The sequence below is a fragment of the Ruditapes philippinarum genome, unplaced genomic scaffold, assembly GCF_026571515.1.
Source record: "Ruditapes philippinarum isolate M1 unplaced genomic scaffold, ASM2657151v2 ctg379_1_1_1_1, whole genome shotgun sequence".
In the NCBI taxonomy this organism is placed as follows: Eukaryota; Metazoa; Mollusca; class Bivalvia; order Venerida; family Veneridae; genus Ruditapes; species Ruditapes philippinarum.
In genome coordinates this window covers 43,477-69,209 of record NW_026856736.1, presented here as the reverse complement: position 1 = coordinate 69,209, position 25,733 = coordinate 43,477, and the positions used below count along the sequence as shown (strand labels likewise).

The 25,733-nt window shown below is 32.1% G+C and overlaps 1 protein-coding gene across 4 annotated transcripts in view; it reads right to left on the bottom strand.

The window, feature by feature from the left end:
* Positions 1-25,733, bottom strand: part of LOC132747529 (unconventional myosin-VIIa-like) — a 51,467-nt gene that overhangs the window by 9,411 nt on the left and 16,323 nt on the right. For 3 of the 4 annotated variants that reach the window (XM_060736930.1, XM_060736932.1, XM_060736931.1), the window contains exons 6-25: positions 19,722-19,878; positions 18,874-18,979; positions 18,268-18,387; positions 17,924-18,032; positions 16,978-17,198; positions 16,358-16,444; positions 15,721-15,786; positions 14,860-14,976; positions 13,281-13,392; positions 12,373-12,437; positions 11,970-12,032; positions 10,551-10,670; positions 9,928-10,013; positions 9,362-9,545; positions 7,069-7,237; positions 6,495-6,655; positions 5,625-5,806; positions 3,345-3,434; positions 2,532-2,649; positions 2,032-2,079 (exon numbers count right to left, since the gene is read on the bottom strand). In XM_060736930.1, the coding sequence (XP_060592913.1) occupies positions 2,032-2,079; positions 2,532-2,649; positions 3,345-3,434; positions 5,625-5,806; positions 6,495-6,655; positions 7,069-7,237; positions 9,362-9,545; positions 9,928-10,013; positions 10,551-10,670; positions 11,970-12,032; positions 12,373-12,437; positions 13,281-13,392; positions 14,860-14,976; positions 15,721-15,786; positions 16,358-16,444; positions 16,978-17,198; positions 17,924-18,032; positions 18,268-18,387; positions 18,874-18,979; positions 19,722-19,878 (2,381 nt within the window). Of the gene's footprint in view, positions 1-1,066; positions 1,165-2,031; positions 2,080-2,531; positions 2,650-3,344; positions 3,435-5,624; positions 5,807-6,494; positions 6,656-7,068; positions 7,238-9,361; positions 9,546-9,927; positions 10,014-10,550; positions 10,671-11,969; positions 12,033-12,372; positions 12,438-13,280; positions 13,393-14,859; positions 14,977-15,720; positions 15,787-16,357; positions 16,445-16,977; positions 17,199-17,923; positions 18,033-18,267; positions 18,388-18,873; positions 18,980-19,721; positions 19,879-25,733 lie in introns of those variants that run through there. The other variant, XM_060736933.1, reaches the window with a different exon arrangement.

The following is a 25,733-nucleotide window of genomic DNA, read 5'->3' as shown; positions in this document are numbered from 1 at the left end:
GAATATTATTTAAATTTGGCATGTAGATGAAAACCATTATGAAACTAAACATATAGAGCAACCAACCAGAATGTAAATATAAACCCAGTCTAATAGAATAATATCAAACATTTCAATCTTGATTGTTGACTACGGTGGCATAAAGTGGCCATCAGAAATATTTTATCTACCATGTGCTTACGCGATAGCTACTACAAGCGCAAGTACAAGCTATTACATGCACACAAAATGTAGCGGCTATCGGATGCAAACATAGAAGCTACCGCATAGTAACTATCGCATGCGCACGTAATAGCTATTCCATGCACTGAAGTACCTATCACGTGAGCATGTGATAGATAAAATATTTCTGATGTCCCCTCTATGCCACCGTAGTTTAAGTGGAACCAGATAAAGATGTTAAACTACACTCACACATCTAAATATAAATCATCAGCCAAAGTGCTAGGCATGCTGTACTATAATACCTGATGTGAACTCACTGCTTGCCATATACATAAAGCATAGAAACTGACAACATCACGTTTTTGAACATTCACATGAAATCAGCCAAGACAATTGGTCAACGCTAAGCAGCAAACATTTAAACATTAAATAAAGGAGGTGAATTATTATCTTCTATTATAACTTAATCACACAAAACTTTGGAGTAAAACAAGTATTAAAATATTGTAATTTAATGTATGATAATATTATTATAGGACCTGATTTGATGCTGCTTCAACTCTTTCAACAAATATTATGCTAGAAGCTAGGCATGGTTTACAGCTTTCTAGCCCTTACCCTGATGATTTTTGTGAGATAGATTTACCCTGTATTAAGCTTGAATTTCATTAGAACTTTAAAGAATTTCAATATCAAAATACAAAATTGAGCAACTAACAGTATAAGAGCCTCAGGTAAGAGGTAAAACTGCATGGATGTGCAGGCTGGCCTGGCTCTATACTGGTGGCAAAGGCGGCAAAGGCAAAAAAATCACTTTTCAGCAGGGTAAGGGTTTAAGTCCTTTCTAGTCATTGTTTTGTGTTGCCTCTATGTAATATGATGGTGTGATATCATCACATTTAAATAAATGTACTTAATGCTTTATGAACCGTCAATGCCTGAGAGAGGTAAAATATTGATAATAATTCCACATCTCCTTTATTAACTTACATTTCGTATCTGTAAACAGTAAAACACACCTTCAATGTATTTATTTTAGTATTGAACCACAATTATTCATACACTTAAATGTTGGAAAATCTTTACTTATTTATATATCAAACTTCAGAATAAGTTTTAATAGACATAAAAATATGCATATAAATAAGAAAATATCCATTTTCATACATGCAGCATTTGTCTTTTTTCTATCCTTTTACATTAAATGTAACCCATTTTTTCCAAATCTCAGACCTATTTTAACACAGTTCTCAACCAAGAACACACAGTCATGATGTCTGGTATATTTTTGCATTTCATTTTCAATGAATGGGTGAATTTTTACACTTTGTACATGTAAATTGTATATGTCAATTTTTTGCTAGAGATAGGATCTAAACAAATTGTGCAAAGGATAAAAATGACAGCCTGACAAGATTACTGTGTTTTTGATGATTTCTATGAATGTTTCACATAAATTTTGCACTGTTTGTGCACCTTTTGCTCAGGACTCAATTCTCAAAGACCTTTCTCAAAGCAGATTCTTTTAAAGGCACAATCATATATGATATTTCTACATATGTATAAATAATTCTTTCTAACAAGTACACTGATTTATAGTAATCATAAATATGAACACATTTTTTAACTCTGAACCTGCTGAATTTGTATAATGTAGTTGCCCTGTTTTAAATCTGGAACAATCCATTTGACATTTAAGGGATTTTGACTGAATATCAAATTAAAAATTGAGCTACCAACAGAAAAACAGAAGTGCATGCTGGCCTAGCTCTAACAATGGCAAATCATTTCCAGTTGCAGCAGGTTAAGTGTTAAATCATTTCCAATGAATGTGAAATAAGAAGAAATAAACATATAAAGACTTACCTGGCCACAAGGTTCTACTAAATATCCATCCCAGTTAGATAATTTATTCTGTAATAAAATATTATCATAATCAATACTTCACCCTTTTCTAACTTTTTTTTTCCAAACAAATTGCCTTAAACTTCATATTTCAAGTCTTAAAATATTGCAACATAGGTTTTGCAAGCTAAATTTTATACTGTTCTACCAATAGATTGTTGTACAAGAAAATATAAATAATAAATAAAGTAGCAAAACACATTTTCTAGTTCAACTGTTACTTTTAATCATATTAAATTTTGTCAAAAATCTGCCTCTAGACATGTTGTGAATTAAAAAAGTCATATTTAATTAGGTCACATCAAAAATTATCTGTATCTAATGGCTGTATATAAAGGCCATCACTACATGTATAAATTTCTGTTGTATATGATGTTTAACATAAAGATTTTTATGTTTATTGTTATGGTACATAATTACTTAATAACATTATTATGTATGTAAATTGTAAATATACTCACATCTTTAAGGTACTCTATCAGGTCCTTCAATGTTTTATGTACTTTACTTTCACCAACAATAATAAACTTCTTATTACGTAACTGATCAATCATATAATGTCTGACACGCTGTTCTGCTCTGTAAAAATATATCATTATTGAATATTGTTACATGTAAAAATATACCATATGATTATTGAATATTTTTACAAGTTGAATGGAAAGGTATTTGGATTTATAAAGTGACATGCCAACACTGTTACGGTCATATGGCACATTTTCAGGTTTACTGGCAGAGGAAGACCTCAAGTATCCTTCAGTGCATTATTTCAGGCAGGAGACAGCACCTGAGAAGTAACAACAACCTTCCATACCCTAGCTAGATAGCTTAATAATGTGAAAGATATGTATGGTGTTAAGAAAAACTCTGTGGGCATTTATGACATATTTGCTGCTTAAGTTATTACAGCTTAGCATATTTAGCCAAACAGAAGTTTTATATCTATCATGTCAAACCAAAGCAGATTTGTCAACCTAACTTGAGCAATGTGAGAATTTTACAAAATTATAAACTTTGTTTTTTTTATAGATTAAATCAAAATTTGTGCATAGCCAAGAGAACCAGTAAAATTACATGTTTATAAATTTTTACAAGTATATAAATTATTAAGCTAAATTCTAAATATATGATCCTGCTTTGATTATCATAAAACATTCTCTATATAAAACAGCTTCAGTCTAATTTGAACGGAATAGATATTTTAAATTTGATACAACATCTGATATTTGTTGTTGTTATTGTTGTTGTTATTTTTGTTTTTAATTGAAACTTACCTAAATGAGAGAGTATATCCAAATCTACTTTCACTAACTCTAATCAGGAATGTTCCAGTTGGTTTCTCCTTTAACAACATCTCTGATTGTCTGAAGCAAATCAACATTTATATAAGATAAACACTCACACATATATCATTATACATGTAGTTGTTTTCTTTAATGACTCTAATACTTGAAATTATACTAAAAAACATAATATCTAATAAACCTTAAATAAAAATTCCATGTTGAATCAAATGATATAAAAGCACTTTTACTTAGAAAACTTATAAACAGAAAAAAACAAAAACAAGAGGGCCATGATGGCCCTGAGGTCGCTCACCTGTATGTAGGCCCCCGGAGCGGGGCCAGTTTAAACCCCAGGGCTTTTATTTGAACAAACTTGGAAGACACCCATAAGAAGATGTTTTATGATGTACACACTTATAATGAAAAACAATGATCTGCCCTCCCCAACCCCCGGCAGGGCAAATTTTATCCAAGGGCTTTTATTTGAACAAAATTGGTAGACACCCATAAGAAGATGTTTCATGCTAAACATCTAAGCTCTAGCTCATTGGGTTTTTTAAAAGAAGATTTTTAAAGTTTTTACTATACACATATAAATAAAAACAATGACACCCCTGGAGCGGGGCTAGTTTTGACCCCAGGGCTTTTATTTGAACAAACTTTTTAGACACTTACTAGAACATGTTTCATGCTTAATATCTAAACTCTAGCTATTTGGGTTTTTTCAAAGAAGATTTTTAAGTTTTTGCTATACACATATAAGGAAAATCAATGACCCCCGGGGCAGGGCCAACTTTGACCCCAGGGCTTTTATTTGAACAAACTTAGTAGACACCCATTAGAACATGTTTCATGCTAAATATCTTAGCTCTAGCTCTTTGAGTTCTTTAAAAGAAGATTTTTTAAGTTTTTACTATATACATATTGGGAAAATCAATGACCCCCCTGGGGCGGGGCCAATTTTGACCCTAGGGCTATTATTTGAACAAACTTGGTAGACACCTATTAGAAGATGTTTCATGCTAAATATCTTAGCTCTAGCTCTTTGAGTTCTTTAAAAGAAGATTTTTTAAGTTTTTATCATATACATATAGGGAAAATCAATGACCCCCTGGGGCGGGGCCAAATTTGACCCCAGGGCTTTTATTTGAACAAACTTGGTAGACACTCATTAGAAGATGTTTCATGCTAAATATCTTAGCTCTAGCTCTTTTGGTTCTTTAAAAGAAGATTTTTTAAGTTTTTACTATACGCATATAGGGAAAATCAATGACCCCCTAGGGCGGGGCCAATTTGGACCCCAGGGCTTTTATTTGGACAAACTTGGTAGACACTCACTAGAAGATGTTTCATGCCAAATATCTAAGCTCTAGCTCTTTGGGTTTTTTAAAAGAAGATAATTAAAGTTTTTTCTTTCGGTTGCCATGGCAACCAGAGTTCTGTATGGAATTAAATTCTTTGAACAATTTTTAAAGATGACCACCAAAGGAATATTCCTGTGAAGTTTGGATGAAATTTGCTAAGTGGTTTATGAGGAGATGTCATTTAAAGTAAAAGTTTACGGACAGACGCCGGACGGACGGATGGACGCCAGACGAAAAGCGATCACAAAAGCTCACCCTGTCACTTTGTGACAGGTGAGCTAAAAAACAAACAAACTTAAGTGATATTTATAAACATGTTCATATGTTTATCATAAAGTAGCACTAGTATATTGTTTTAGATGCCTAAGCAGATACATCATCTAAAAATCTAAATAACCTTTGACTTCCCCCTCCACCCACTTCTCTTTCCCCATCCCCTTGATTGTCAAATGGTATGTCCTGCATTGAATTTGAAACACTATTATGCATTAGCAGGCATTTGAAACAACAATATTTGTGAAGCTTACAATATTAATCTTGTCAAATTGCACGTTTAATATAAACTAGTAGCAATTCACTACTGTACAGCTATATGTATGTACAATTAAGGTTTGTTTGTCATTTGTGGAGAAATTCGTGATTACTGGTTAGTTATCCAGGAGAGTTGGTTAGGTGGACAGACTCTGGACATATGATCAAAAATGTTTTAAAATGGCATAAAATCAAACAAACAAGGAGAAAATTGTTTAACATTATTTCTTTTTATGCTAATTCTAATGTTAATCATTGTTTCCAAAGTTCACATACTTATAATATAGCACAACCAATTACTCAGTATAATGGTGCATTGATTACTGTAAATGATTAAGAATAATAAATAGATATAGAGAAACATATGAAATACCTTCTAGAGATGACACCATGAAACCATTCAGCAATGAAGTTTTGTTGACTGGGATCATAGATTTGTGTAGCTTGTGTTTCCTGGAACCAGCGGACCGAGGCCATCTTGTGACCCGGATGTTGTGTGGATGGTACGGGAATAAATTCATCATCTGATATCTCATCTTCCTCGCTGTCACTTGCCTGCAGTATAAAATACATGTATACAATATTTGTTGTTGTTTTGCCTTCACCCTGCTGGAACCTTTTGCTATCAGTATAGAGCTAGACCAGTGTGCACATTTGTGTAGTCACACAAGGCTCTATTCTGTTTGCTGTATACTGAATTTATTATTACTTCCATTAGTTTGATAAAAAAAAGCTTTTAGGAATACTAAAATCCTAAAATTCAGGAACTGTCCTGAAATATTTAACTAATAAAAAGTGCATATTGAAGCAAAATAAATAAATAAATTCATAAAACAACAAACAATACTAGTATTTATGTAACAAGATATGTCAGAAGGACAGCGAGCTCAACTATTATACTTGATAGTAAAACAAGAATCTGGAGAATGTAGAATTTCAAAAGTTCTACAAGGGCCATAATTCTATCAAAAATCCATGTTAGAGTTATGGGCCTTGAATAGTGACCTCCTAATACCCTCTCAAAAAGTGTAAAGTTTCAACCCATTCCTTTCAGTAGTTTTGGAGATATGAGCTTGCAAACAAAATTTATCCAAAGTGTGTAAGTGCTGATGCTGGGACATGCACAATAGCCTTCTATTCTTGCAATAGTTGAGCTAAAAATGAATACAAAAGTACTATAAGATTCTATTTACAGATGATTGTATAGGAGAAAATACTGTGTTGTAGAACTATTATAAATTACCTGTGTTGCTGAATCAGCGAACGTTTTAGGTTGTAGGTAATCTCGTTTATCTGATGATGTCAAACTTACACCACCAATAGATGACAGATCTCTGTATGGGAAGTCTGGTACAGGTGGTGGAGGTCCTTCTATCAATACACTGTCTGGTCGCCCGAAAAAACCTTAGTGATAATTACAGAAAGTTAATCTGACATTATGCCAATCAATGATATGTCAATAATAATTCAAATCAAGTTACTAAAATTGTTGTTTGTTTCTTTTTGTTTTTGGTATATCTGATCATCAGAGTAAAACAGCTTGAATATCCAAGTTGTTCTACTTGGTTTAATCACTTTGCTGATAAACCTAAGTAGAACAATTGACTAAAAAATACTAACATTGGACAGTAAACAACTTAATATAGAATAGATACATAATTTTTTTTACAAATTCAGAAAGTCACCCATCAATCTGTGAAATAAATGTGTTACAAAAGACAGGTATTCATAAATGAATACTAGTAACTTTTGATTTCACTTGCCACTCATAGGTAGAATAAATCCTGAAAAAATTCGAGAGGTAATAACAAGCTTACTTTGTGGAATGTTTTTATCATTTTGTAAGACTGTCTGCTGTTGAGATATCAGTTTCATTGATAACCCATCAATTTGTGAAAGTAACTCAGCAACTTTCTGTGCCTGTTGTCTGGCCACCTCTTTCCTTCTAGCTGCTTGTCGACGACCAAGAAAACCTCTTGCTATTCTCTATATAAGTATAAAATGTAACAAAATGCTAAGTTGAACTTAAAGTATTTTATAACAAGAGCTGTCTGTAGGACAGCATGCTCGACTATTCTAAGTGCTTGATAGTAAAAGAGCCTTGATAATGTTAAATTTTTTAAGTTCACAAAAGGGCTAATTTTTTTTTATAAATTCATGTTATAGGCCTTAGAGAGAGTCTAATTATACAGTATTGGCTTGACTATTCAGAAGGTAATGTCACAAGGGTGTTTTATTGAGTATAATAATACTAATTACCTATGAATACATAAATTTGACAGAAAAGGTACAAAGGCTTGTTATTAAGATGTTTTATCAAGTAAATCACTGCTTTATTATTAGAATGCAAGATAGAATTATGGATTTTTGTCAGTGACCTACAATTATGACCCTTAATGCATATGTGAAGTTTTAAATAAATATCTTTAATAGTTATTGAGATATGTAAAACTTGCATGTAAACATTTACCAAGAGACTAAGTAGAAAAGGGGATATGAATCAGCCTTAATGCAAGATAGAGTTATGGAACTTGGTCAGTGACATACAATTATGACCCTCCAATTATGACCCTAAGTGCATGTGTAAAGTTTCAAGTAAATATCTTTGAAGACCTTTAACCTTTAACCAAAATTTCTAAGTTTCAAAGGGGCAAACAATTCTGCAAATATTGCAGGCAGAGTTATGCAATTTTGCAAACTGATGTACATTGTTACTATAAAAGAGTGTTTTAAATTTCAATTGAATATCTCGAGCAATAATTGAGATATTTGACTTTACAAAAAAACTTTAACCAAAATTTCTAAGTTCCAAAGGGGCATAATTCTGTAAATATTGTAGGCAGAGTTATCCAACTTGTCAATCTGATGTACCTTGTTACTATAAATAAGTATTGTAAGTTTGAATTGAATATTTCAAGCAATAATTGATCATATTTGATTAATCAAAATTAACAAATTCAAGTTACAAGGGGCTAATTCTTGTAATTATCTGATTAAGTAAAAGCAAGAGTTAAAATCCAACTTGTTCATTCTGTTTACCTTGTTACTAAAGTAGAACAATTGTAAATTTCATTGAAGTAACCAAGCTTAATTAGATATTTGACTTTACAAAAAAATTAAACCAAAATTTTTTAATAAGTTAAAAAGAGGTGCATAAATTGAATATTTGATTGGCAGTTGCCAACTTCATTGGTGTACCTTGATCGAGAAATAAAGTACTTGTAAGTTTTTAATTGTAAGCTGCTGTGTAATAATTTCAGATAATTTCTTTAAAGTAAATTTCAGCAAGCTTCGGCCTGTGCGGCACTTCTTCTTGCGCCGACGCCGACCTCTGGGGCGACTATAAAAGTCTCAATTCTTCGAAGTAGTTATAAAAATTTATTTCATTTTTTTCCCCGATACATCCAAAGAAGACATTAAAACAGTCTCATTATTTTAACATTCTTCAACACATTTTTAAACGTAATGTGCCTCATCGACTATTAGATCACTTGGTAGACATTTAAAAATTTCTGTAATGAGCATGAATAAAGGATGTTTGCTGTATCATAAATTTAAAAGATTTTGCTTTCTGATTATCAACTATAATCAAGTATTAAAATCAAATCATCAGGAAAAAGGAGGTTTAAATGACATAAACTAAATTCAAAGACATTTTTGTGATATATCCAAATATCAAATTTGAAATACTACAGCCTTTTTATTAATCAATTCTTGACTACAAAACTCTTGCAGATATTCATATTGGAGGTTCTTCCCCTTGTACAGTCACTATGACCAGACTACTGTAGCTACATCATTTAACCAGTCACTGAATTAAAGTAGTAAGTAATTGATTATTCCAACCTTTAATTAAACACAAAGCAAGTTCATCATACAAATATGCCTGTTTATTTTGTTATGTTTTAAGTCACTCCAAAAATGTTGATTAGTCTTATGACATTTTCTTTAAAAGAATCCAGCTTTACAACATTAGGTGCCCTTTAATGCACTGTTTCAGGCACAAACTGAGACAGGATTCAAACCAACAAAATTAAGGGGCATAAGATTTGAAGTCAGCTACCTTATCCATCCTACATAAAATATCACAGTAGGGTGCAAGTAACATACCTGAAGAGTAATGGCCGACTTGCCCATCGTTTCTAGTACATCTGCTATCTCATCTATATGGTAATATTTCAGGAAAACCTTTGTCTTGCCCACCTGCCAACCTTTAATACCAGTAGCTTTTAATATCTTAATACAGTTATCTCTGGTACCTGCCAATGTTGGTTTACATAAAATCACTTTGTACCTGAAAATAGTTTTAACATTATCAAATTATGCAGCATGTTTTATTAAAAAGAAGTTGGAAATTTGAAAGTTTTCAGAATATTATTCTTCCCTAAACTTGATTTTAGATAAATAATATCTCTCTTTCCAATACTTCTCTATAAATTATGAGAATATATGATTTGGCCATATTTTGCTCTTTAATTTGACTTGTGTACAATTTTGATAAATTAACTTAAATTTACATTCACGAAAATGATTGATTGCATTTTGTGGCTCACTTAGAATACTTTCACCTAACATATATACCGAATAGGTTCTTCATTAAGAAGACTGCCCTTTCAATATTTTTGTCATAACTAAGTACTAAACAGAACACAATATTTAATTTAAATAGTGCTTACTTGTTAACAAAATCTTCAAAAGAAGGTCTCACTGCAAATCCTTCCCTCCTAATCTTCGTTGTTTCCAGCATGCCAGTGTATAGTAACTATAATAATATGAATAATAATTAATAGCTGTTGGATCAAAAAAATAACCAAAACTAATTATGTTTACATTGTATTTTCAATACTATTAAACATGAATATTGTGTTAAAAATAATCAAATCAGACATTCTACATAAATAACAAATCTGTATCTTATTGTAAGTCAAGAGCAACAACTCTTGTTGTTAAATCAATCGTTTTTTTTGGTGTATTTTTTTTTTAAGTTTTAAGACACAAAGACACCTTAAAGGTAATAATTATGGTGACTTTACAGGTTTACATGTAGAGGAAGAGCTCAGGTGCCACTCCATGCATTATTTCAGACAATTGCAGCAACTGAGAAGAACCACCAACATTCTGTTATAGCTAGCTGGATACCTGTCTAACATGAAATAATCAAAACTCCCTAACATGGTTCTAAACTTGAGAGGCAAATGATTTGAAGCAACCATAATCACTTGGCCACAGATTTCCTCAGTTTTAATAACAAACAAACTTTGGCTTGTAAGTCAATATAAAAAATAAATTCATTTCTCACCTGTTGCTGAATGTACTTCATATCAAATGAACCTGGGGCTTTCACATGATTAGGTTTGAGACAACGAATAAATATGGGCGTGGCAGATGTCATTCTCTCCATCAACACTTGTAGTGAATTCTGCAAAAGAATACAGAACCAATGAAAACAAAAACATTGCTTGAAGTAAGATTATCAAAATATATTATTCTTTTACTTAAAAAAGATAAACCTTTTCTTTTTCATATTGTTTTTTCCCCCTTCAAATTATCAGGTATATCAATATACAATGTACATGGTGATTGACCACCGCTGTATAGATGAGGTAATATAACATTCAATTTTAAATTTGATCACGCAGAAATAATATTCAAAAAGATAGAAGACTTTTATAAGTTAAATAAATGCTTCAACATGGCATTTGTATCATCAAAAAATGTGCAATTACAGCATTTTCAGTTCTGCTGCTGTCTCAATTAACCTTTTACCACATGAGCATATTGTGAAAAATGGCCGTTTTCCTTGAAAAGCCTCCTGTTACAAGTTCAAACTGCTATGAAACTATAAAAAATGCTTCAATACTTAAATTTCCTGTTACCATGGCATCTGGGGGACGTCTCAAAATTGCGAAAAATCACTATTTTGCATTGTTTTTTTCCATCAAAACTGATTTCAAAGTGCTGCAACTTCCCAATGCATTGAGAAAGAGTAAAAGGCTTTTCAGCGTTGGTTACACGTTACCTTAAGATCGACCTGAGGCCATTTTTAGCCTGTCACATGTCCAAAATTTTCTTGGCGATGAGGGGGAACTGCCGCCCCCCTTCAAACCCCAAACAGAAGGGGGCACATTCCCCTTCTGCCAACCCCCTTATGTATCATTGTGATGGGGGACTCAGCCGAAAAAGTGATCACTTTTTTTTAACAACATTTCTCAAACAAAAAACAATGTTTTGGGCCTAAATAGGACATGTTTGGGCCTAAATAGGGCATTTTTTCAGTTTGAGCCTCAAAAGGGGGGGGGCCCAAAAAGCAGTCAAAACACGCATATATGAGGGAAAAGGTTAAATAAAAAAAAACAGTTACAGGAATATTCCTAAAGCAGTTTAGAACAACTGGTCCTTAACCTCAATAAATAAATTTAGATTCTGCATCTTATCTCAACAAGATAAGTATATTTTACTTAGTGTAATGAATTTATCTCAAGTTTTCAAAAAGATAGAGGTGACACAAAACCGATAGACATGCTTATAAGAACACATTAATTGTTTTGGCTAGTTGTTTTCAAATTGTTTAAAAGTGTCTATGATAAATTAAGATACCATTTTGATGAAATATATAAAATTTGCCATGACAATGACAGACAATTTAAAATATAGATATCACATTTTCATATGTTTTCTTATAAATTGATTTTAAGAGATAAAAGTTGTCTATATTTACCTTGAACTGGCCACCAACAGTTAGTTTTCTTTTCCTTGCAGCTTCCAGACTTGGTCTGTGACCCTTAAAATAAAAATTAACTATTACAGTATATTTAGTATGATTATAAATGTAAATATTTCTGACCAATCTTCGATTTAAATTTACCAGAAGAATGTGGTATTGTTGTTTGAAGAATTGCTGTTTCTAACTGCTAAAATCACAACTGAAAACAACATTTTATTAATCACTACATGACTCCTGTATTATTATGCTAAAATATGTAGGTCATTATCTTAAAAACTTTTATCAATAAGATTAGCAGACTTTGTTACTTTATGTGAAAAAAGTCAACAAAAACCATAACAATAAACAATATTTGACAAATGATACTTTACAGTAAATAAATATATAGAGATCTTACTTTTCTTGTTTTTCTAGTAGATTGTCTCCCTTGAAATGCCAAACTACCTGTTCTTGTAACTTGAGCTGCAAAAAATTAAACCATTAACCTACTAGAACCAATATTGATTAGCCTTTACTACCAGTATATAGCCAGTCCAGCCTACAATCCCTGCAGTCTGACCAGTCTCGTCTATTGGTGGTCCCATTTTTGTTTTTGGAAAATGAATCTCTTAAACTTTGAAGTTTTGCCAATTCAAAGCACTGTTAAACCATAACATGTTAGATATTAAAAGGGTTTAAATAAATAAAGATGCTGACTGTAAAAATATAACTATTTGAACATATAGATATTGATCTACATTTACTTGTAGAGGATGTTGTTTGAGAAAGTTCAATTTTCTAAAATAACATATTTTAACTCAATACTAATATTATGGCCATTTTATAAAATAACGAGCAGTAGGTATATTATGCTAGTTGCTACCATTTATATCATTTAATGCCTTGCTGCTGACAGTGTTTAAAGCTTAGTTGAAGTTCAATATTAGATTAGTTTACAGAGGGTTTTACTAGATACCAAACTGTTTTACAACAATCTGTAGCACTTAAACAGTTTCATATTATTGTTTTCCATGTAATATAACCATTTTGTATTTCTTTATATCACACATATATAGTAAAACATTGTTGTGACATCATATAGCCTATTTATACATTTCATTAGAAAAATGGCAAACAAAATCGCCAATAAAACCTCAAAACAAATTTATTTTTATAAATTCTATGCATTTAGTCATGTGCTTATCAAGGTTCTCACATTGGTTTTATATGATATTCTTATTAAACTCAAGAAAATGGACAGAGGCTACTTTTTTGTCAACTCATGTGAGATTCGATATATATCAACTATATACATGTATAATTTACCTTTAAAAATAGACTTGACAAGAGCATTATTGCTACTCTGTAACATTTCCATGACACCAGGGGGCAGTGTATCTCTATTCTTCTCTAACCAACCCTCGCCACTGTATGTAACCTAACAATAATATTATAATATTCTAAAGCTGCATGCCTCCAGAACAGCAAAAATATTTCAATAAAATCAAACTTGAGAAATATGTACTAAGATTTAAGGAAAAGTAAAAATATTCAAGATTCAAGTAATAATTTACATGTTATGTGCAATTAATGACTGATTTTTACATTACTAATGCAGTGAGGACTATTTTTGTTTATTTCATGCTTTCCAGAGTTTTATTGTAATATATCAGATGATTATATTCTGATAAACCACTAGTGAAATTTATAAAATATAATTTTCACTGTAGCTGGACTATATCTGAATGCGGATGAAAAGAAAATCATAACTTAATGGAATAACAGGCAGAAATAAATGCCGTCATACGTAAATTTTGCTTCTTTAGGAAAAGAAAGTCGATGTCCCCATACATCATGTTAAAAATGTAACAATATTAGAGAAATTTAACAGAACTATATTTCAAAATTGATGATGTGACGTCATGATGTGATGACGTCACAAAGGTGAATGCGCGACGTTACGCGGCAAAATTAGTAAAAAATACTTAAAATCACTTAAAAAGCATGAAATAAAAAGAAAATTTATTTGTTTTACATATAAGATTGAAATGTATTTCATTCGTGAACACCAGCTATTATATTTTCACTCGTGGCTATGCCACTCGTGAGAATATTGCATCTGGTGTTCACTCAGTGAAATTATATTTCAATCTTACATGCAAAACAAACAAAATTATCCTCTATATATTTTGTCCTCTTTTAAGTAATTTACGTGGGTTGTAAGACTAGTGCTATTGATAATGTGTAATTTTCTTCCTTTTGGTTATATAACTAAATAATACTTTTAAATACATTTTAAAAATTCTCATGAAAATTAGCATGAATCTGGAGGCGTACTGTTCTAATTTTAGAAAGAGTGATGTGACATTTCCTGAAAGTTGCTAACTTAAGTGACATTTTTCTCAAGATTAACTGAATTGACTATATATTTCAAAAGATTGACTGTTTAAATGGGGATTTTCTAACAGTTGATATTGAAAAATGTTTAGGATAAAATATAATCTGCATAAAATATAAAAAGACTGCTCCACTCTTTTTATGAATTGAACATTTACAGGTAAATTCTGATGGATATTTCAAGACATTTCTGTGAGCCATTTGAGTTAATTATTGTTCATGCTAAGTAAATTATAAAATTAAAAGGTCTGCTAAATAGGGTGAAATGTAAACTTATTTTGACTTTCACCTGTTCACTCACTATATACCCTTGGATGCACATAATAAGTGTCACTTTCTAGATTTCCAGGAATTGTATATAGTTAAGCGATATCAATGCACTAAAAATGACTATGCACAATGTATCATCAAAGTTCAAAAGTAATTTTCCTATACTATTACCTGGAATTTTACAATATAAGAATGGCAGGATATAACTATGATATAAAGTAAATTTGTGATATATTACCTGTCCAGCATAGTGTAATATAGTAAATCTACTGTCTTTACTGCTCTGTGCAGGCTTGTAATATGCAACCTTACCAAACTTCTCATTAAACTTTGCTACTAGTGTCTTCTCTGTTGCCTAGAAACACAAATTATATGATAAATATAAAATGTATAATTTCATCTTAAAATTAACAGAATAATCAATAAATTAATACTTTGAAGGAAAAAAAACTACTTTTATTACATGCTTTTCGGTGGTTTATAGAAATATATCAGTGATATAAAACGGATAATTTCACTGTTTGAAACAGTGAAATTACCACTTTGATAATTTCACTGTTTTGAATTTAAGCCCCTTACGTTGTTTCAGTGAAATAGCAGCGTGCACAGTACTGGGTACCAACTTAATGACGTGACGTCGTAAATGACGTCACGTTGCATTATTATTTGGCGCGCTTTTCTTTAATTATTAGATTTATTGTCTTTTTAAAACGTTTCTTTGCAGGTAATAAAAAGAAAATTTGTTTAGTTTAGTGTAAGATTGAAATATATTTCACCTTGTGAACACCAAAAGTTCATATTTCACTCGTGGCTGCGCCACTCGTGAAATATACCTTTTGGTGCTCACTCGATGAAATATATTCCGATCTTACACTGAACTAAACAAATATACTCTATTTATTTAAATTCTACACTTGTTATTGTTGTTTATGTTAAAGGTTTAGATTAAATACCCAGTTATAGAAAACTGTTCAAACTTGGTTATAATGTTTGTTATATTGTCATAACTTCATTTTCCTAAGGAACAGAAAAACATTTAATCACTGGATGACTGGTTAATGTGAATTGTTCAGAGAAGATATTTGTTGGCAAATCTTACCCTGGGAAATTTACTTTCTTCATCCAGCACTGTCAAAATACCAAGAGGTCTTCCCAGAAATAAATCCTGCAATAAACAATAGCAATGTTATAATCTTTGATCTTCTATTTCAATCAATATCATATAAAACCTTCTTTTCTTTACATAAAATCATGCAGAAAATTAAGAAAAAATAATTTTTTTAGATTTCGTATCAATTATAGTGATTAGATAGATAAATTGATCCAAATAAACTTAAGTTATAATTGAGCCGCATCATGACAAAACCAACATAGTGCGTTTGCGACCAGCATGGATCCAGACCAGCCTGCACATCTGGCAGTCTTATCAGGATCCATGCTGTTCGCTATCAGTTTCTCTGTACTTGTTATAGGGTTTGTAAGCGAACAGCATGGATCCTGATCAGACTGTGCAGATGCGCAGGCTGGTCTGGACCCATGCTGGTCGCAAACGCATTAAGTTGGTTTTGTTGTTACGTGGCTCAATTATATGATAGTCCTCATATCTCTCTTGGATATGATAAACATGAAAAATTGATAATAAAAATAATTTTTTCTTTTTTTTTTACTTATTTGCCTTGTTACATTTGTATATACTATTCATAAAATTCTTCATTTTAATAGGAAGTAAAACTAACCAAGAGTGGTTGATTATCAACAAATTTGATTTCCTTCCAGTCTATACCCTCACGGCTGTATTCTTCTTGTTCTTGTTTAAACACATGCTAAAATTATACATTTTTATTGTGAAAACAAACAGAATAAACAACTTCTCTGTGAAAATTAAAATGATGTATAGTATAAATAAATGATTAACAAAAAATCTGTTGAAATGATATCTGACTCATTGAATCCAATTAAATGATCCAAAATGAATATAATTTCAACATTTCCTCCTATTTATTAATGGCACAATGCTTAATTATTAGAGAAATAAATTTAAGGCCTCAACAAATATTTATGGAATTAGACTTAATAATGAAATCTTAAAATCTAAAACATTTCAGTTCCATATAATTATCACCATTCCTGGACTATAATTGAAAGAGATTTGTTGTTCACTTATTGCAAATGGTATAACTATGAAAGGGAGGTAACTTTGCTGTATCTTACACAGTCCCAAATTTAAAATTGGAAAAGTTAAAAGTAGGTTTTCACACAAAATTATGACAATGACTGGGGATACATTTCATACGCCAATAAAACTTTAAAAACAACATGAATCAACAATCAATTAAAAAAGTATGAGGTGGATTACATGGTTGAAGAAGTACTGCAGCTGTTCATTAGCAAGATTTATACACGCTTGTTCAAAACTGTTCTTCTCAAAGTGTTCAAATCCAAAAATGTCCAGAATACCAATTTCTCTTTGTTCACTATGTGGCACTATATGTGTTGGTGCCAGTAACTGATTCACTTTGTTCACAATCCATCCAAACAAACGTCCATACAGTATCTTAGCAACAGCATCTCTTGCCTCTATAATATAAAATATACCATACATGTTTGTATTCAGTCTTATCAGTCTGTTGTTGTATATGAGACTATTATGTATATCTCTAGTAAACATCTGTAACAAATGTTGGTACATTCTAAAAAGATTTTAACTTCATCTTTATCTAAAAATCAATTTTGAGGATAAAAAAAAAGTATTTTACAGTCCAATAATTAATTACAAGTTGTTATTTTGTGAGGTGTTCAGAATTTATAGACAGGGCATTGGTGGGGTTACTCTTTCACAGGACACAATAGATCAAGCATGGGAATCCATGAAAACTGCAGAACACAACTTTAATATATTTCATAAGCCAATAAAACTTCATACCTTCTGATAATGGAATGAATATAATTATATCATCATCTTCATTTTGTTTTTTTACACAATTAATGGGAATAAGGGGCTCAATGGCTGAGTGCTTAAGATGGCTGACTTCAACATACTTGCCCCTTACTACTGTAGGTTAGAATCCTGTCAGGGACTTCAATGTTTTCATGTGAGGAATCTATATAGACAAGCTTACAGGAGAAAGGTGGTTCTACTCAGGTGCCTGCTCTTGTCTGAAAATGTACCAAGCAGTACTGGAGGATTTCCTCCACCAGCAAATCTGGAAGATGTCATGTGATCATAACAGTTTCAGCCTAACCCATGTGTGTATCATAAAAGGGAGGTAATAAACTGCGTGGTGGTATAACTAATGAACTACCTTCTGCTTGTTGTTTGGTATAATGCCGCGTAACTTGTTCACCACGCGTATGTGTCACAATAGATGTCATAGTTCCTGCCAGATCCTGACTATCCACTCCTAATAATTTCTACAATACAAAAGAGAAATCTCTTTCAATCATCTTCATATAAAAGATACAGGCCATAAAAATAATCAATAATTCAATAATCAATAAGAAATTAATAACATTTAAAGAAACAAAAACACGCTCAAAGCAAGGTTTCTTTAAAGCTCTGTAAAACAAAATAAACAAAAACACGCTCTAAGCATTAGGTTTCTATAAAGTATAAAAATGGTTGAACACAGTTACAAAGGAAACTTACTGCTACAACATCTACTGGCGCCATTTCAGGTATATAGGAGGCATCTTTATCATCCTCTTCAAATGTTATGTTTCCAAGGTGAAGGACACTTGTTACCATGGTGAACATATCATATTGTTCCTTAAATAGAATGTCATAAAATCATGCTTAAAATAATTTAAAATATAACATAAAATTATAATTTAACCCCTAACTTGCTGAACTTTGTTTAATGGGATTTGTCCCATTTTGAATTTAAAACAGCTAGGTAGTCCATTTAAATTTAAGGCATTTAAGTAACGAAATACATAAATTGAGCTACCAACAGTGTAGAGCCTGGCTAGACTATTCGGCCGTGCCCGCTGGCCTGGCTCTATCCTGCTTGTGAAAAGGCTAATCTGTTCCAGTTCCAAACAGTTCAGATTTATTGCTGAAAATTTGAATATATATTATTCTAAAATTGGATTATAAAAAAGAGAAAAATGGGTCTCACAATAGTATATACTTTTGCAGTAATATAAATGTATTGCCATTAGCTAGACCCTCTATACACTAAGAAAAAAATAGAGTTAGCTGGGGGGAAAAAACAACAATAATTTAGTTGTCATAATGACCAAGTTAAGATACCTCATCTGTGAAGCCAACAAGATCTAAGGCATTCAGTAATTCATCATATTTCTTTTTTGAAGATTCTTTATCTTTAGAAACCCCAGCAGTACCACATGCTAAATATCTGAAATGTAAAATTACATTGGTTAACCCTTAACCTGTATAATAATTTCTTAAATGGACTTGTCCAGCTTTCATTTTTTGAAGTTATTCAGCCAATAGTCAGAAAGCACATATGTGCATACAAACTTGGCTTTATACTGGTGGCAAAGACTTTAACCACTTTTGACTCCAGCAAGTTAAAATATCTATTTTTTTCTTCAAATTACAGGGCAAATTTTCTGTAGTGTCACTGAGAATTATAAATGATCATATTAAGAGCTTGTCACAGTCCTATGCCAGTATAATCTAATCTAAGATTAACTACCTTGAACCCATATAAATGTGGAAATTGACCTGGCACCTGACTAATATCATTGATGATCCGTTAGCTAACTGGATACCTTCCTCACATGGAAGAATCCAAATCCCTGTTGGGATTCAAACCAAAAGTGGTGAGGGCCAAGTTAATACTTAAATTCTTTTATAGTGAAAAAATAAATGAATTCATTGATTCATTAAAATGAGTAGAAAGACTAGTTTTTGGCTATAGGTAATACTTAAATTCTTTTATAGTGAAAAAATAAATGAATTCATTGATTCATTAAAATGAGTAGAAAGACTAGTTTTTGGCTATAGGTAAATTTTCTCACGTACCTGTATTTATCATAGAAAGACTAGTTTTTGGCTGTAGGTAAATCTTCTAACATACCTGTATTTATCATAGAAAGACTAGTTTTTGGCTATAGGTAAATCTTCTCACATACCTGTATTTATCAGCAGCAGTAAGACAGAATTGCTCTTGTTTGGATTTTGGAAGTCCTGCCATCATGTAATAAAATATATGGAAGGTCTCTTCTCCTGAACCCTGGTGAACAAGTCGTGATTTCTCCAACAAATACTCAGATATCTTTGCACCAAGAACTATGTTTATAAAATATAATATTAACACTAATATGAAAAATTTATCTTTTGTAGCAAGAATACATGTATAGTGTTTTAAAGCAGGATGATGTTTTCTTGAAAATTTTGAAAATGTATTTAAAAGTATAATATTGTGAAGTAACCAAACAGAAGCAATATACACATTATCAATATCACTTGCAACCCACCCAAAAGAGGTCAAAATATGCAAAAATAACCCTTACTACGTTAGTAACGCAGTAGAAATATTGTTATAAACACTGCAAAATTAGTCATTAATCACACAAAACATGTACTTAAAGAAAATTAAAAGAAAATTGTTACTTGAATCTAGAACCTTTTTTACTTTTTCTAAAATATTAGTACATTTTTCTCAAGTTTGATTTTATTGACATACTTTGGCTCATCTGGAGGCATGCTGCTTTAATTCATGTTGAATATACAATAAATTATTTTTTTCAAGATGAATTCATTATTTTTGGATAGAATGCAGCACAATTAATGTTTTATAGTAATGTACATTATAATAGAAAAAGGTAAACTCTTTCTTTCAGGCTTGAAGCTTTTATATTTTATATCATTTAGTTTGATCTCACTAAATTTGATATCATTTAGTTTGATATCATTATTAGTTTCAACTTTGATATTTTACAGTTGATATCTTTGCAAGTAGTAGATCAAATATAAATCCATAATAATTTTTTAAATCAACCCTTTGAAGTGTTCAGGTTAAGTGTTGAAATTATTTGTATACTTGTATGTTATTTTAAGTTTTGTGACAGTAAAGAAGTGAAAGATTGACCCAAAATTGTAACACCCACTAATAATAATGGTATTTCCAGGCCATTTCCTGGTTCTTTGACAGAGATATAGGAATTGACCAATGAAGGAGCAACAATGTATGTGTTATATATACTACTAATGCTAAATTCTATTCTTACATTTATGAATAATAATCATAATCTTCTAAAATGGTTGAAATTAAATCATTGTCAAATAAGTTCTCTATCTTAATTTTATGTGTATCAGACAACATTTTGTGCCAAGAAGATAGATACAGTAGAATCCCTACTAAAGACCACCTCGGATTTAAGACCACCCCGCTTTTAAGACCAGTTTTTAAAAGAACGGAATTTTCTGTTCTTTATGTCAATGGTTACATGATCCAGAATTAAGACCACCTCACTTATCCACATTTAAGACCACCAAATTCAGTCCCAATTCCTTATTTTGTTCTTTCTTTGACCTCACTATTGAGACCACTGATATTAAAATCAACACCTTCCTAGATCTTAAATGTGTTGTTATGTTGTTATTATCTGCTTGATTGCTCTTAGGCATGACACTTGATTTCACAAGGTGTCAAAAGCTGTTATTTATGGGATATTTAATGAAAAAAGGTGAGAATGTTAATTTCATAGTGGTTTAATGTTGCTTTATGCACATTTGTTTTGTGAAGAAATAAAGTCTGATATGAAATGTGAATTATGTACCTCATACAATAATTATTATTGAAATCAGAACAAAGAAAATTTGATATTAAATTTCTTCAGAAATATGTTTTCTTCCCATCAGATGTAACATTATAAAATATATACTTTTATATTGTATTTGCAGGTTAAGGTACATATTGTTGTACATACAAAATGACTAAAATAGGCCCTGGTCATATCGTGTGTAAGCAATGATAAGAATATCCGCAATTAAGACCACCCCGCAATTAAGACCACTTTAGTCCAGACCCGATGGTGGTCTTAATTGAGGGTTTTTACTGTATAGTACAATTATTATAGCAATATGCTGACAGCTTGTAGTTCATACTGACACCAGATACCATATCAAAATATAGTTGTGTCAGAAATTGTGTATTGAAGTAATAAAATACTGTAGTAGCAAAACACACTAGCATGGGTGTATTTTAGGGAATGTCTTTTTACTAATTCAGGAAGTAAAATTTATACAGGTATTACTTATCTGAACATTACATAGCTTGTCAAAGTTGCATTTAAGATCTAACTGTATTTGTCCTATCCCAGCAAACATGCATATATGGGACCCATATGGGCTATATCTAGGCAAGCCCATATGGGTATGCCCATATTGGACCTATATGGGACCAATATGGGCAAGTCCATTTGGGTACGCCCATATTGGACCCATATGGGTCCCATATTACAGCACTTTAAGGAAAAAACGATTTTTTCGTTTATTTATTTCTTTAAAACTCGTTTACTTTGAGCTATAGTGTGACCACCTTGGCATTAATTGCTATTATCTTATATAAAAATCGTAACATTAACATATATACAAGCCATGAGGGACCCATATGGGTCCCATTTGGGCAACCCGATAAATATTAGCATGCCTGAGCAGGTGCGAGAAATTAATTTGTTTTGTTTTTATATTGGTTTTAATCTTTATAATCTAAATATAAAAATGTGTTTTTAAGACTATTAATTCAGAAATTATTTATAAAAATCAGCATTTGATGAAAAGTTTATTTCGAGCATGCGCAGACGTGATTTCCGCTGCCGCTTAAAATCAAATTGTGTATTGAAACGTTAAATTGTAAAATTGTACACGAAAACAATATTTCTTTTCAATTCGGAACATTGAACAACGATTTTGTATAACGACCTTTCATATTATATCCTTACACATTTATTGTGTGTGTAGGTAAGTGTAAACGTCATTTATTTTTTGTTTTTGCCTTTGCCATGTAATTTCGCGATAGTCGTTTGTCAGTTTAATTTGCGACATTTTCTAGAATTTACGCCCACTATAAGGCACTTTAGCTGACCTATGGATGTGTATAGTTGTTATTGTTGAATTACTTAACTGTGACGGAGTCGACACTAACATTTTAATAATATTGTTTCTATCTAGACAAAATTTTAAGAGATCCTTTTTTAAAGGGACACCATCATTTGAAATCCAGTGACCCCTCCTAGCCTTAGAAGTCCCTTCCATTTTGTACCAATATTTCATTCATAAGCATTTTAAAATATTAAATGCAAATACTTATTATTACAAATTCAAGTATTTTTTCCCCAAGTACCAACCAAGCCCTATGTTGCACAGGCACGAGTATCGGACCTGGGAAGAAAAAAATATGACCCGAAAGATAATTAAACCTGTGTTCATCTTTAAAAGGTCAAAAACCGAAAAAAATAATTGTAAATTATACCCCCCTTTAAAAACATACTTTAAGTTAAGAGAAGGCCAGAAACTCCAGATTCGAGCCTGCAAGCAAGGGATTCACTTCCCGGGCCGTTGTGAAAACAATTGTCCAGACAATTAAAAAAATCTTTTATCACTTTCACGTTTGTATTAAGCTTCCAAATGGGACCAAGTCTTTAGCCCTTCCCGTTTATGAAATATCTATCGGGGAAACAAACGCATTCGTGCTAAAAATCCTTGGTAGACAAAACTGCGGCACAACAATTCGGTACGTAAACATAGACTAGTACATGTTTGCCAGCCGATTACGGGTCATAATCATATTGTCACTTGGCGCAATAACTCACTTAATGTATATGTATTTTATAATTACTTATTAATGTATTTTCATTTTATTGTAAATAGGCCATCAAAAAGGCTGTATGAATCGGATAGTGGCACTGATGAGAATGAGACAGACACAGAGAGTAGGCCACCACAAGTTATTGACCAAGCAACAACGCCCAAAAGAGTCACAAAGCCTACTTTTCATCTCCGCCTCGCTTATCTGCACAGGCATTGCGAGAGGTCAGCAGTGATGTGCAAAGTGCTTCTCCAATACAAGGTGCTTCTGATACACCCTTCCCGTGGGCAGATTATTGGGCCCAGTAAGTATAAACTTCGGAGCTATAAATATATTTATTATTACAGTACATACTTATTAAATGTTATATTCTCAAAACAAGTCAATAAATGTTATAACAAGCTGGATTGAGTGACACAGCCAAAAATGGAAAGTTTCACCTTGTGACGCCCCTAGTTCAAAAAATATTCAAAAGAAATTGATGATTACTTGTGTTAGTCTTTATCATGATGTGAATTTGTGCGCATATTCTTGCCTGACCCACTACTGTTATCCAAAGTTACGGTCCTGGAAGAGTCAAGAATGTTTATTTTCACCAAATGACACGCCTAGGCTCAAAAATATGTTAAGTTTAATTCATGATTTTCTTATCATTTTCACATTTTGTGACCTTGCACACTCAACAATCCTTTTGAGATTTTAGCGTTAATTACTGTTAAAGCCAAGGAAAAATTTAAAATACTGGATTTTTTTTCATTTGAGCCGGGTCATGACAAAACCAACATAATGGGTTTGCGACCAGCATGGATCCAGACACACATAGCTCTAAAAGTATAATGGCCTAGAATTATGAATCCTTTTTTTCAGGCTGCTGTTACAACAGATTCTCCGAGTCTTGGAGACAATGCGAGACAAGAATCATGAAATTAAGAGGATGGTGCAGCGAATGCTGTTTAAGGTCAGCAGCAGATGACGCTAACGCTGCAACTTTCCGAAAGATATATCATTCCCTATTCGTTATCCTGAGCAGATGGAAGCATTCGATAAGCTTCTGGGAGATCAGACAATGCTCTCATCTGTGGTAAGCATAGTGTTAGTCATGTATGTTGCTCCATTAGTCAGTGTTTCTGCCAGAGCGCGTTTTTGGCGCACTATTTTCAGCCATGACGCAATGAAATTTAGTTAGTGCGTATTTTGTGACGCAAGAATTTCACCGTCGCTGATTTCAACACAAGTCAGATATACAGACTATAAACGCGTCAATTCAGTATAAAAATGGTACGGAATGTTTACCGTGGGCTCCACTATAATTTTAATGAGAAATGAAATTTACCGGGTCCCCCCCCCCGTGGTCGGCATTTAGCCAATTTCAAACTAGTTAATAAACGCTTGCATTTATTACGTTACTGCATATATTGAAAGGCCCCAGACAAAATTATTTATTTTGTTGTCGTCATATTCTTGCGAATGAATAACTGTCTGCTGGAACATGCAGTCTGCAGTATATGTTAGTGTTCATCTGTGTGCTGTTCTACGAGAAATTAGAAACTTGAGAAGGGAGTGCGATAGCGACAGGAGAATTGTTTCTAATTCTGTAAACAGCTAAGGATGAACAACTAACATATTTAGTGTCAAGCTTTATTTGGCCCTTGATTACGTCACTAGGCAGTACTCATGAAGGCAGCTATGAAAAATAGAAAGGCGGCGACTAATGAACGATTTCAATATAGAGTGCGACTTTCTTTCTTCTATGAAAATTACACACACATAATTTTTAAGAAACTACATGCGTTATTATTGGATGACAAATAATCCCAAAATAGCAGAGATTGACCATTTCTCTTCACGAAAAATATGGCAAAAATATTGTAAATAAAACTTATAAGTGTTACCTGTTTTTTTTTTTTACATTTTTGTTAAATTTATTGGGCATGACCCTTATGATTTGAAATTGACCCCTAAAATATCATACAGGGGGTCATAAAAGACCTCAGAAAATCAGAGCTGGCAGAAAAACACTGCATTAGTAACTGAAAAAAAAGTATACCCAATATCCACTGGGCGGCTAAAGCGAAATAACATAATGGTGCTGTGGTGAGCACTTGATGATTATGTATAATCATTCTGCTATATTTAGGTTGGAAAATATTGCACAGTGGACAAACACTTTGCTGCATTAATTTCAGAATTAAAAAACTGGGGCATGTTTTAATTTTTTGATTCATATTGACACAGTTATGTTATTTATATATGCTATAATAGCCATGAGCACAAGACATGGGCAGTTGGCCTCGTTTTTCAACATTAATTATTAATTAGGACAGACAGTCAA